This window comes from Paramormyrops kingsleyae, chromosome 12, assembly GCF_048594095.1.
Source record: "Paramormyrops kingsleyae isolate MSU_618 chromosome 12, PKINGS_0.4, whole genome shotgun sequence".
NCBI classification, from domain to species: Eukaryota; Metazoa; Chordata; class Actinopteri; order Osteoglossiformes; family Mormyridae; genus Paramormyrops; species Paramormyrops kingsleyae.
Window position 1 is genome coordinate 10,208,549 of NC_132808.1, and position 14,300 is coordinate 10,222,848.

Sequence of the window (14,300 nt, forward strand, 5' to 3'; positions counted from 1 at the left end):
CAGCATATTTCAATTGACAGTGCTCTAAATTTCATTAGGTTTTGACCTGAAAGTTAACTGTTTTGAACAGATTATCTAAACGTCTGAAAATTTGGCTGTAGTTGTACAAAGTTTTGCTGGTGGCGAACACTGACTGAGAGAAGTATTCATGAAATTTGGGGGAAGTGCTGATTGAATGCATATTGTGTCAAAGCAATGCAAACGTATACATAGTTTAGCTCACATGGTCCAATGGTATGGTGCATGTGTTAAGTGTTTTGAAAAAGTGGACATGGTATTGAGACACGCGTTAAAATGATTGGAAAAAACTGTAATCTGCTTCCTAACCTGCGTGGCTCTATGGGCTCTCTGATCCTTACTTACATGTTACTTTGGACAAAAGCATCTGATACACAAATGAACCACTGAATGCATTTGTTTTTTCTTGTGTCTAACATTAATTACTTGTTGACTGACTATTATTACCTCATTTCAGGTTCTTTCATCGAGTTCATGGCTAAACATTCCCCATCTCCAACTGAGAAAGCAACATTTGGAGGAGTGTTTGGTGGAATCATATTTATGTTCATCTTTTTTGTTATATTCCGAAGTGAGTATGTTTATAAATAGATTTAAGAAGTACTGGACTAGAATTATACATAGAGATTTATTTTCTACTTTGTATTTAAACACAGAAATGTGTAACGATTTACATAATTTAAATTTTTATAATACAGTTAGGGCTGTCAAAATTAACGGGTTAATGCGGATTAATCCATCATCATGATTAATCTGATTAAAATTTTTAACACAATTAACCCATCTACAGTGCAGAATGATTCAAAATCCCTGAAATGTCTCTGTCAACCCATTTCGGGCAGTTTTGGTGCGTTCCATTTGCCCCGGGAACTCATATTTCCGAGTCGGATTCCGAGTTTGGAAGCCGGAAGTGACGACATGCGTGCTCCCGTTTCTCGGAGATCTGGAGCAGCACAGAGGATCCCGAGTTCAGAATCCAAGATGGCTGCGTCTTTTATCAACAGAAGGGAAAGTTGTAGTTTTATACTGTTTAAGCACTACTTCTCATTTGTGGCTCATTAAATTGGTCGCACACACTATACCGTCCAACTTATCTGTGGACGTGTTTTATACGTAAAGCACCGCGCGTAATGTGTTATCAACTGATATTGCTAACAACGGCAATTAACCAGGCTAGAATTGGATTTCATGATTAGTCAGATTATTTGTCAGATTTACGGTAGTTCGGGCTAATTTTTAAGTGAACGAAGATAAAGACCATTTAAACTGAGGTACCTTAAATCCGACAAGTTGTCCGGCTAAGCAAAAAATCTTGCTTTTTGATAGGATCCATGGTATTGCGCAGATGGAATGCATCCGACTCATGTTCACGATGTTCAATAAACATGTTAAGTGCATATATAATCCCTTTTTTCTTGAGTCAGTTTGCTCTTGCAAAATGAAATGCGATTAATATAGATTAAAAATGAATGATATTTAATCGTGATTAATCGAAAGCAACCCTGTGATTAATCTGATTAAAAATTTTAATCGTTTGACAGCACTAAATACAGTATCTGTTTTGTTCACTGTTAATCTGTATCCATGGGGCAGCACAGTGGCTCACTGTTCAGCACTGCTGCCTGACACCTCCAGGCTGCTGGTTTGAGTCCCCCTCCTCTGTGTCTGTGTACAGTCTGCATGTGCTCCCCATGCCATGTGGGTTTGAGTCCCCCTCCTCTGTGTCTGTATACAGTCTGCATGTGCTCCCCATGTCATGTGAGTTTCCACCAGTTACTCCAGTTTCCTCCAGCAGCCCAAAGTCTCCCTCTCAGGGTAATTGGTGTCTGTAAGTTGCCCATAGCATGTGACTGTGTGTGTATGGCCTCCCAGCTGTACCTCTGCTCTGTGCTGCTTGGGAGAGGCTCCAGGCCCCCAGTCGTCCTGCCCACTGCTGTTGTCATTAAAGCTGTATTTATAAAGCCCCCCTGGTTACTTTTTATTACCCTATCTATACCTTCAAATTATTATTTTTTTACCACAGTGTCTGACATGGAATTTAACCCCTTATCCCCCAGCTGACAGGGCTGTGCAGAGCAGCGCCTTAAACACAGGACACTCAACACATTTGTTTTGTATTCTCTGTCTGAAATGAATTTTATGTTTGCTAACCGTTTTCTTCTCATTTCAGTCGTCGACATTGTGGTTTGGACAAAATATTCTAAAGACAGAGAAAAAACAGTGAAAATACGTACCATCGTAGCAAGAATAACTGGAGTTACATTCCTGGTCATCTTGGCTTCATCCATAAGTAAGTCTGTGTATAAGTTCCCATGTGTGCTGTTGGCATGTTCTCCCCAAGTTTGCACTGGTTCCCTCCATGCAGGGGCGTCATGCACCTGGTGCAGCTTCATATGCAACATACACTCACTGGCCATTTCATTAGGTACACCTGTTCAACTGCTTGTTGAAGAAAATATCTAATCAGCCAATCATATGTCAGCAGCACATTGTATAGAATCATGCTGATACCGGTCTGGCGCTTCAGGTAATGTTCACATCAATCACCAGAACTGGGAGGAAAGGTCATTTATGTGACTTTGAATGTGACATGTTTGCTGGGTGGGGGATCACACTTCTCAGCCTCCCTGGGAAAGTCTATTCCGGGGTACTGGAGAGGAGGGTGAGATCGATAGTCGAATCTCGGATTCAGGAGGAACAATGCGGTTTTTGTCCTGGCCGTGGAACACTGGACCAGCTTTATACCCTTGCAAGGGTACTGGAGGGGGCCTGGGAGTTTACCTATCCAGTCTACATGTGTTTTGTGGATTTGGAAAAGGCTTACGACCGGGTTCCCCAAGGTGCTCTGTGGGGGGTGCTTCGGGAGTATGGGGTCCGGGGTCCACTGTTGTGGGCGATTCGGTCCCTGTACGAACGGAGCAGAAGCTTGGTCCGCATTGCCGGTAATAAGTCGGACGTGTTCCCGGTGCGTGTTGGGCTCCGCCAGGGCTGCCCTTTGTCATCGGTCCTGTTTATAATATTTATGGACAGGATTTCTAGACGCAGCCAGGGTGTTGAGGGTGTCCAGTTTGGTGGCCTCAGGATTGCCTCGCTGCTTTTTGCAGACGATGTCGTCCTGTTGGCTTCATCTGCTGGGGATCTCCAGCATGCTCTGCGAGCCGAGTGCGAAGCGGCAGGGATGAGGATTAGCACCTCCAAGTCTGAGACAATGGTTCTCAGCCGGAAACGGGTGGTTTGCCCTCTTCAGGTTGGGGAAGACGTACTGCCTCAAGTGGAAGAGTTTAAGTATCTCAGGGTCTCGTTCATGAGTGAGGGTAGGTGAGATCGGGAGCTGGACAGACAAATCGGAGCGGTGTCTGCAGTTTTGCAGGCGCTTAACCGGTCCGTCGTGGCTAAGAAAGAACTGAGCCAAAAAGCAAAGCTCTCGATCTATTGGTCCATCTTCGTCCCTACCCTCACCTATGGTCATGAGCTATGGGTAATGACCGAAAGAATGAGATCGCGAATACAGGCGGCCGAAATGAGGTTTCTCCGCAGGGTGTCTGGGTTCTCCCTTAGGGATAGGGTGAGAAGTTCGGATATCCGGGAGGGCCTCAGAGTAGAACCGCTGCTTCTTCAAGTCGAAAGGAGCCAGTTGAGGTGGTTTGGACACCTGGTGCGGATGCCTCTTGGGCGGCTACCCGGAGAGGTTTTCCATGCATGTCCTACAGGGAGGAGGCCCCGGGGTAGGCCCAGGACTCGCTGGAGGGATTATATCTCTCGGCTGGCCTGGGAACACCTCGGCGTCCTCCCCGAGGAGCTGGTGGAGGTAGCTGGGGAGAGGGAGGTCTGGGTGCCTCTCCTGAAGCTGCTGCCCCCGCGACCCGAACCCCAGACAAGCGGCAGATGATGAATGGATGGATGGATGTTTGCTGGTGCCAGATGTGCTGGTGTGAGTATTTCAGAAATTGCTGATTTGCTGGGATTTTCACACACAACCATCCTAAGGTTTACAGAAAATGGGCCAAAAAAGAAAAAACATCCAGTGAGTCGGCGGTTCTCTGGGTGAAAATCCCATGTCGGTTCTTGACTAACTTTAGTGCTGAAAAGGACTTTTTATTGCAACAAGAGGTGACTGGCAGAATGATAATAGGCTGGTAGAGTGATAATAGGCTGGCAGAGTGATAATAGGCTGGTAGAGTGATAATAGGCTGGCAGAGTGATAATAGGCTGGTAGAGTGATAATAGGCTGGCAGAGTGATAATAGGCTGGCAGAGTGAGCCTACTGTAAGTCTGGGTCGGCTTGCAGAAGGTTGTTTGCCACAAGAAATGTATAAAAGCCCATTAAGGAATTTGGAGGACTTTGTTCCCATTGCTGTTTATATACGAACAGCTTGTACTCTGTTTTTGTCTGGGTGGTGGACACCCCCCCCCTGTAAAATCCACACATCTGATGCGGTTGGGGGATTTTCTCCTGTCTGGGGTTTGTGAGGCAGTCTGTCCACCTCAGAAGCTGCAAAGTGTCATTACTGAACATGTCTGTAATGTCCTGTATGCTGAAGTTAATTGTTAAAAAGTTAACTCTTAGTTCCTCTTTGAGAGTAACCTTGGTCTGATTCTTCCTGACTTCATTTTGCTTCTTTAATACCTTCCTACTACTCTTCACCTCCCACTAAACATTGATCTATCAGGCTATAGTGTCTGTTTCCTTCCATATTTCCTCAAACACCTCCTTTATCCGCAGCTGAGATACCTCCAATCTGCAGTCACACACCAGTCCTACAGTTGTGCCGATGTCCATATCTTCTCTTTGAAGATATTTTGATAGGACGCCAGTCACTGTGAAGATTCTGTACAAAGCCACCAGCTGCACGCAAAACTCAGTCAGTGGCCTTGTTTAGGGTCGCAATCAAACTCTTTCTTGTCTGGATCTGACAGGAGCGATGGACAGAAGAACATTGCAATTACTAATCCTGGAAGCCCATCTTGTCACACTAAGAACATGAAATGTTTTGTATTTCCCTGTCTCTGAGTCTCTCGCTACTTGTTGAACCCCAATAAAAAGGCCATGTCGCTTCACAGTGCCTCTCATGAAGGTAGAAACACCAAAGGAATTACATGAAGCTGAAGCTCATGTCCACAACAACAAGGGTCAGTCTCTGGGCAAAGCAAAGCACTAAACAGGCCTTCTCATTGTTCTCCTGTATGACAGCTTGCACACCTCTGTAAATGCCTCTTATATTGTTGGTATACAGGCCAAAGTTTATGTCTGGCTAAGACATTTGGCAAGACCAGCTCCAGCTGTGTCCTTTACTTCAGTGGTCCCCAACCTTTTTGCCATCACGGACCGGTTTTATTCCAATAACATTTCAGCGGGCCGGGGGTGGAGGGGAGGGTGTGTCAAGATACGTGTGGAGACGCGTAACGGTCCCCAACCTATTTTGCGCCATGAACCAATTTCATGTAAAACAATGTTTTCACGGACCGGTATAGAAACAACTAAAAACAAAGTGCATAAAAATACAACTCAGCATCCCGCTGAATTAGTGGGAGCCCTGAGCTTGTTTCCCCCTTACGAGCCGGGTTGGGGGAGGGAGCGGAGACGAGTAACAAAGATAATGAGGTGCGCAATATTTAACTGCAGTAAAATCCCGTTATAACGGACCTCAAGGGACCTGGTAAAACAGTCCATTATATCCATAGGACAACATTTACTCATGCCACACCCCAGCAGACACACTTGTAGTATAGATTATTATATTGTACATGTAGTAATCCAATTTCACCTGACCAGATGTGTGTATTAATGCGTCTGCATTCATGTTGCCCGGTCTTGCTATTCCACAATTGGCGTCATTAACTTCCATCAACCTCTGCAAATTCTGCATGACAGTTTCTCCCTCCTGTTGTTTGCAGGAGGAGATCCTGGTCATGTCCATCCACACAGGGAAAGCCTCCCTTAGTTAGTCCTGGTCAGGAATGAACGATATTCCACATTGACCCCATGATCGTAATCTGAGTGTTGGCGGTGATATTGTCCACCTCAATCTACACTGTAAAAAAAAATGTTCAGCCGACTCAAAAATTTAAGGCAACATGCTGCAATACATTTTTGAGTTAAGCTAGTCAATTCAGTTACAAAAGTTCAACAAACCTATAGACAGAGGTACAGCTAACTTTGACTTCAGAGTTAAGGCAACACTGTAATACAAGTTAGATTAACCTAGATACAAAGTTTCAATAAACTTAGATTGTTAAATTGTCAACACTATTTTGCAAGTTTGAGTAACATAGGTACAGAGGTTTAGTCAGCTTTATTTGAGGAGTCAAATTAAATTTAAATAAACCTGCCTTGTTTATGTGACATTTTAAGAGTTAATGTTTTCATTAACTTTTTTAAATAGCAAGATTCAACTGTAATATTTCAAGTTGCCTTGTTTAGAGTAATAAAAAACTTATATTACCATTAGAACCCACAGAAAAAAGTGTCACAAGGGTGTAGCTGGTTTGACCAAAAATTTTCATGTAGGATTGATGTATAATTTTCTGTAATTTGTTCAACTTCAGTTTTTTAGCTGCCCCATTTTAATATGCGCACAAGAAGTCATGAAGATCAGAAGAGCCATCCCAGATTTACCCACGATCATGAGAAAGACTCTGACCAAAAAGGACCTTACAGCTTTTTCTTTTCTTGTATTGAAGTTTGCTGGCTTAGTTCTGACTGATCTTGGAGATTAGAGAGCAGTGGTCTTGGTGGTTTTATAGCATGTTGAACCTTGAATAACTGAATCTCTGTCTATAGGTTTGTTGAACTTTTGTAACTGAGTTGACTTAACTCAAAAATGTATTGCAGCTTGTTGCCTTGAATTTTTGAGTTGGCTGAACATTTATTTTTACAGTGTGGGCAAAGTTTTCTCTTCTTCCACAGCATCCTGCATGTCACTTTTCTTCATTTCTTTCTTCTATTTCTTAGACGAGGTCTTTCTGATACCTGAGGTTGGACATCTACCCCTCAGTCCTAGAGCTTGCAGCTGCCGTCTTTCGCCGTGTTCTCACTGTGTTCTCACCGGACTCACCGGACTCACCGGGCGTTTCCACTCTGGGCGACATTTTTAACTGCTCAGGTCTCAAATTGTTTCAGTCTCTTATGTCTGTATTTAATCTACCTTCCCTGTTGTTTCTTCTTCTATGCTAATACTTCTTCAATAAAAATTTGATTACTAAAAACAAAGAATATATACTAACCGCAGTCTCCATGGTACCCAACGTGCTAAGGAGCAGCCCAGCTTACACATAAGGTGAGCTACAGACTATCAGGTGATTACTGACACGTCTGCTCTTAAAGGAGACACCACTGATGGGTAAATATGCCCCCCCCCCCATCTTTGGCCCCATTAAGCATCATCCTACCACATGCAGCTTCCTGTTTGCCTCCAAAGAGTGTTTTGGCAGAGCTTCCTACTTCCAGTTGAATATGGCCTCTCCTGATGTAACTGTCCCTGTCAGTCTCTCTCTGGGAATCACTAAATCAACCTCCTCCTCCTCTGAAGCCTAAAAACACTAAATCAACCTCCTCCTCCTCTGAAGCCTAAAAACACTAAATCAACAGCAAAGACTCCACAACATAAACTCAGCACATGATGAGCTCCTCCTGCCTGATTGCTACAGTAGCTACATGCTCACCTACAGTCACAGACCCTGTCGCTCCTTCTGTCCTGTTTGCTGCTTGTTCTGTCTCTGATGCAGCGTTTCCTCAGGCTTCTTTGTTTAACCATGATAATCTAGCTGTGTATTAGACCAGCCTATAGGTGTGTGATCTGTGTCTCACCCCAGTCACATTTCTTACAGGAAATGAATGATACAGTGCGGTAATCAGTATATTAGCTATAGGCTACCTGACACTGCACTCCTTTCATGGGCCTGTTGTCTAGCATACTGCTCTTCACTGCAATGTAAACGTACTGAAGCAAAGGATCATGGTTTGATTACTAACGTCATTCCCATCCTTACATTGTGAAATTAGAAGGAAAAAAAAGTTGCAAATTGAGCACATACTAACCGGTGTTGTTCAGAATTTATTTAAACACCGTAAATACAAGAAAAAAATCTATCACTATTCACTAGCAATGATAATTATATAGTAATTAGATGATAATTATATGCACTGTCACACAAGAAATAGTCTGAAACAAGCTAAATGATCTGGAACCTAAATCTAAAACTCTGAAGGGCCCCGAGCCCCTTCAGTCTCTATCAGCATGACGCCTCTGCCTGCAGGTGCTCTGGTTCCCCCCCCCCTGCAGGTGCTCTGGTCCCCCCCCCCCCCCCCCCCCCCAAAACATGCATTTAAGTAAAATGGGGTCAAAAAATGGCCCATTGTGTGTGAGTGGATGTGCCCTGTGATGGACTGGCACCCCACCAGGGTGTACCCTGCTCTGGGATTTTTAGGGATAGTCTCACATGGGACTGTGCTTGACAAGGGGTTATGATGGATGGATGGATGGATGGATGGATAATGTATATGTTTATTATTTTCTTTTGGCTGCAGGGATTTCAGAAATGTATTTTTTCACAATTAATATGTACATTTAGGCATGTATGATTAAATGCCCAAGCCAAACACTCTGGGATGTGCTTTTCATACCCCAGTGTTCAATAAGGGATTCAAACCCAAAACCCCCAGGTGACAGGCCTGTGCAGGACCAGTGAACACATCTGTGTTTGTACTCTGTCTGACATGAATTTCATGGTGACTGACTCTATTCTTACTTTATTTTAGTTGCTGTCAGTGTTTATCTGGCAAAATACTCAGATCTAGCCTGGCAAGAACTACTTGCAACATTTTCCACTTTATTAATGTTTCCAGTCATCATGGTTTCATTCCCAGGTAAGTATGTTTTCCGGTTTTGTAAAGTATGTATTTAAATTTGTTTTAGACTTTGGAACTTCAGGAACACTAGGGCAGAACTAGGTATACAGGTATTTATTTGCTACACTGTAGTGAATGAGACACACAAACGTTAAACTTTGGAATGACATTGATATTTAAAAGTGTGCTTTTCATAATTAATATCTACACAATTAGGGAATTATGATACAATACCCTACTGAAACACCCTTTCATAAACCATTTAAATCTTCTGTGCACTATTAGTGCAGCATCCAATATGGGATTCAAACTTAGAACCCCAAGGTGACAGTGCTGTGCAGGGTTTCAAACACAGGATCACTGAACACATCTGTTTTTTCATTATGTGTCTGGTGACTGACACTTATCTTCCCTTATTTCAGTTTGTCTCGGTGTGTTTCGGATAATACACTTAAGATGGATGGGAGGAACAGTACAACTTAGAGACATTCTTGTAATCATGGTTTATTTCCTGTGTAAGTATATTTATGTGGATTTATTTGTACACAATAACATTTATGTCCATTGGCATTTTAAGAATTCTGACCAGAATGAGGTTTAGAGCTGTTTCATTTTCCATGGCACACAGGCTCAGTGAGCAGCACTGCTGCTTCTTACAGTTTTTCTCAGTTGCTTTGGTGCATTTCTCACAACAAACTGAAAAGTTGCATAACAGCAAGTGCATTTCTCAAAACACTAGCAAAACATCATGGATGACCGACAAAAGCAGGTATCCTCTTCAAAATACTTAGTCCATGCCTCAAAAGCGAGTATTTATGTCATTGAATATGTCAGTGTTATCAAAATCCCAAGTCCATGAATCATCGTCCACGGACATGATAGCCAAAATGTAAAGTCATGTTATCAATATAAAATTGGCACAATGTAAACATTTTCTGACACAAAACATCTGAATGACAAGGGCAGGAAACATAAAAATAAAAAACACTGATTGCGGGAGATTGATTGAAGAAGAATATTTTATTGATTGCACTGGTATATGGTGACATACCATGCACTGCGATTGCAGTCTAGCAAAAAAATGCATTTCAATGCTTTATGCATAACATATGAAATGAAACAAAAAACAATTACAAAATCAAAAAGGGGAACAATATATACAGACTGAAACTCTAAATGCTTTCTACAGTTGCAGGTCATCCTGTATATTGGGCCACATGTTCTCATCCACATCACAACGGATATCTTCCTTTGCAATGCAGCATGAAGAGATCCTCCTAGAATGTCTTATCCAACCTCTGCGGGTGTCTGCTGCTATATCCCCACACACAGCTTCCATGGCAGCAAGCAGTGTCATTTGTGTATGTGGGTTACGGTCATATACCTTCCACCTCCAAGCTGAGAAGAACTCCTCAATTGGGTTGAGGAATTGGGGAATATGGTGCTAGGAATTCCATCAGCATCCTGGGGTGGTTGGCAAACCATTGCCTGATTGGGTTGGAGTGATGGAAACTCTCATTACCACAAATGAGCACATACTTTGGTACATTTTCCTGACCAATCTACTTTTTAGGAATGAGATCCCTATAGAGGGTGTTCAAGAAGGTCAGCAGATGTTGGGTGTTGTATGGCCCCACAAGAGGGATGCGAGTGTGGACCCCATTGTCCGAAATAGCCGCACACATTGTGATATTCCCACCCCGCTGGCCTGGCATGTCAACAGTAGCTCTCTGTCCAATCAGATTACACCCACGTCTCCTTCCTTTGGCCAAGTTGAAGCCAGTCTCATCCATGTATATGAAAATGGTGCAGGAAATATTGTGAATACATACCAAAAAAGTTTTGTAGAAACCTTTAAAATACTCTTGACAGCTAATGATATCTTGTTGAACACTTTTAACTGCAATGACTTTCACAATGACAAAATGACAAGTTTGTCTGGAGTGTATGACTATGTAAAAGAGGGCTAGCACAATGCATTTTGATCATAATGACATAAGCAACCACTGATGTATGATTTAGCTGAGAATTGCACATAAGCATCTGCCTGAGTGTACTAAAGCAATTGCAAAATGACGAAAACAACCAGAAATGGCTGTTATGATCTGCACAACTGAATTGAACGAGCAGTTTTGAGAACTTCAATTCTGTTGTGAGAAATGCATCAAAGCAACTGAGAAAAACTGTAACTCCAGGGCTGGGGGTTTGGGTCCCACCTCTGCTCTTTGTGTGGAGTTTGTAGGTTCTGCTGTTTGACAGATTACACTTGTACCCTGTGCACCTCACATTTTACCCAGTAGGATGTTATTGTGTGGACCTGATATAGGATGACATGTAGGGTGTACAGGCTGGGGGGGGGGGGGGGGGGGGCACCTGGCCACCATATGGACAGCCTGGGATCCCCCCTCAGCCGGCCCCTACCTTCATCATGCCACAAAGGGACCGTCTGACCTGAAAGGGCATTAGACTCCTTGGCCTGTGTTCTGAGCCCCGCTGCCCTCGGATCATGGGCCTTACTGTGCATGACCTCACAGTGCAGTCGGGCCCTGGGGACGGCAGGATTTATCCCAGGGGAGGAAAAGCCCAAGGATACTTTGTTATTTAATATCATGTTATATCTCTATAGACTGATGAGAGAATGAGGGTGTCTGATTTGCTCTGTTTGCCTTACAGATAATCCCACACTGTTTAACATGCTGTTCCTTGCTGTTTATTCCCAACTCTTTGCCTGGATGAACAGCACATTTAAACTAGGTGAGTCTCCCTGCATTTTCATACTTATTATGTGTGTAAATGGAGGTGGGTGTTTCTAATACATTTAATAACTTCTGCTGTGTGGAGGCTCAGTGTGTCACGACCAGAGATGTATAAAGTACTAGAGACCCAGACTTGAGTAAAAGTACAAGTGCTCTATCAAAAAAGTGACTTGAGTAGAAGTCGAAGTGCTCTTTAAGCACCATACTTAAGTGGAAGTACTAAAGTATTCAACATTTTTTGTACTTAAGTATTGCAAGTAGTTTATTTTAAAATTTACTACTCAAATACTGAAAGTAAAAGTACAAGTATTGTGTTATGTAGTTATTAAAGAAAGCAGTCAAAAGACATCATATATATATATCAAAAACACCATTCAGCGTGACAGCCTTTATGATAGCCAGCTAGTTAAGTGAACATCGCAGCATGTTATGAACCGTGCGTACCTAACGTTAGTTAACTTATCTAGCGCTTAGGAATTTCTGGGTTTTCCATGTCAAAAACAAACTAAAGTGCTCTCAATGCAGGCAGGCACCGCTGTCTTCTTTGATCGTCAGATTCGCTCAATGATGAGCCAGCTTATTCAAACCTGTGACAGAGCCATCTACTGCTCTGGCAGTGATAATGTGGGTTTGGAATGATTCGTAACATTTTTATAATTGTAACGAGTAACGATGCAGCACTTAAAAAAATCTATCGGAGTAAAAGTATTAAACTCATCGAAAATATGTACTGAAGTAAAAGTGGAAGTAGGAGAAAAAAACAATACTCCAATAGAGTACAGATACGGCCTTTTAGTACTTAAGTACAGTAGTGAAGTAGGGGGGGGGCAGAAAAGGAGGCAGAGATCCAGAGGCGAGGAAGGATGAGAACAGGGTTTAATAAGGGTAAAATCAGGGTATGGGACAGGAACAGCAGGGACAGGGTAACTAGGACACAGCAGAACCAGGTGCAAACACTGAGAGCAAGGACTAGCACAGGTAGGGAAACACAGACCAGGGGTTCAAGGTCTGAATGAGGACTGCTGGGGTTTAAACAGGCAGAGGGGAAAGGAGGGAACTAGAGGCTGGTGCACTGATAGGAACTGGCGAGCTCTGAGTGGTGCAGGGAGGAGAGACTGTGAGCGCCCTCTGCTGGTTCCCAGAGGTGTTGTGACACAGTGGGCAGTACTGTAGCTTCACACTGAGCATTCGATTCCTGGGTCTATGTGAGTGGGACTGAGCCCTGATTGATCTAAACCCATTAATTCTGACTTATGTGTGGGTCTGGACAGCAGGGGGATGGATGGATAAAAACACGTCTGTGTTCACAGTGAAAAGTGAGTTTCAAAGTCAAAGTCAGCTTTATTGTCAATTTCTTCACATGTACTAGACATACAAAGAAATCGAAATTACGTTCCTCACTGTCCCATGCGCAGACAAGACATGACCGGATAGGACAAACAGCAAAGTGCAAAGGCACAACAAAAACACATCCTAACTACTGAGTAACAGTATATAAAGTGCAGGTAGCTTAAGGCATATACTCTTAGAAATTAGAGTGTAATAATAAGTGTTTCCAGTATTATAAAGTGTTTGTGTGCTGAGACATTCAATAATAGCAGCTGTAATGGTAATAATAATAATGGTAACAGATGTGTGCAATTTGCATAGTGCAGAGGTAGTTGTTCCTGTGGGTCAGAGTCCAGAGTGTTTTCTTTTGGGAGGGGGGGGCAGGTTCCTGGTCACTTACCAGTCTGGTGGCTCTGTTGGCTGGCGCTGAGTGTGGGGGGGGGAGAGAGTTTAGTAGTCTCACAGCCTGGTGGATGAAGCTGTTGCTGAGTCTGGTACTGCGGGAGCGGAGGCTCCTATACCTCCTTCCAGAGGGCAGGAGGCTGAACAGATTGCGTGCGGGGTGGCTTGCGTCGCTCACAATGGTGATGGCTTTGCGGGTGAGGCTGGTGGTGTATATATCTTTCAGGGAGGGAAGTCGTGCACCAATGATCCTCTCAGCTGTGCTCACAATGCGCTGTAGGGCTTTCCTGCTATATTCAGTGCAGCTCCCACCCCACACAGTGATGCAGCTGGAAAGGATGCTCTCAATGGTTCCTCTGTAGAAGAAGGTCATGATGGGTGGTGGAGCTCTTGCCTGCTTGAGTTTGCGCAGGAAGTAGAGGCGCTGCTGGGCTTTCTTTGCCAGTGTTGCAGTGTTGGTGGTCCAGGAGAGGTCTTCACTGATGTGCACCCCCAGGAATTTGGTGCTCCTCACTCTCTCCACAGCAGCACCGTCAATGGTCAGTGGCAGATGTTGGGTGTGATCTCTCTGGAAGTTGACAACAATCTCCTTAGTCTTGCTGACATTCAGCAGGAGGTTGTTGTTCTTGCACCACATGGTCAGAAGGTCAACCTCTTCCCTGTAGTGAGTCTCATCGCCCTTGGTGATGAGCCTCACAGAGTTGTGTCGTCCACAAACTTCACAAGTTTATGACACTGTCTCTTTTATTGTTACTCGTCTGTGTAAGTGTGAGGGTTGAGGGTCACTACGAATAAGCATGTAGTGTCTGAATGCTGAATACACAGTCCTGAATTCTGGCAGGATACTCAAAATGTACCTCATTCACAATACCTTTAGACACTGTAATATGATGTAATGCAAGATCAATTAAATGAGTAATTGTGTTTTGGTAATGAACAGGCAAAAT

At 43.5% G+C, this 14,300-nt stretch overlaps 1 protein-coding gene across 2 annotated transcripts in view; it reads left to right on the forward strand.

Annotated features, from left to right (window-relative positions):
• LOC111837206 (uncharacterized) overlaps window positions 1–14,300 on the forward strand; it is a 118,957-nt gene that overhangs the window by 19,404 nt on the left and 85,253 nt on the right. For both annotated transcript variants that reach the window (XM_072718648.1, XM_072718649.1), the window contains exons 8-12: window positions 476–589; window positions 2,189–2,308; window positions 8,777–8,884; window positions 9,289–9,381; window positions 11,540–11,620. In XM_072718648.1, coding sequence (XP_072574749.1) covers window positions 476–589; window positions 2,189–2,308; window positions 8,777–8,884; window positions 9,289–9,381; window positions 11,540–11,620 — 516 coding nt within the window. The remainder of the gene's footprint in view (window positions 1–475; window positions 590–2,188; window positions 2,309–8,776; window positions 8,885–9,288; window positions 9,382–11,539; window positions 11,621–14,300) is intronic.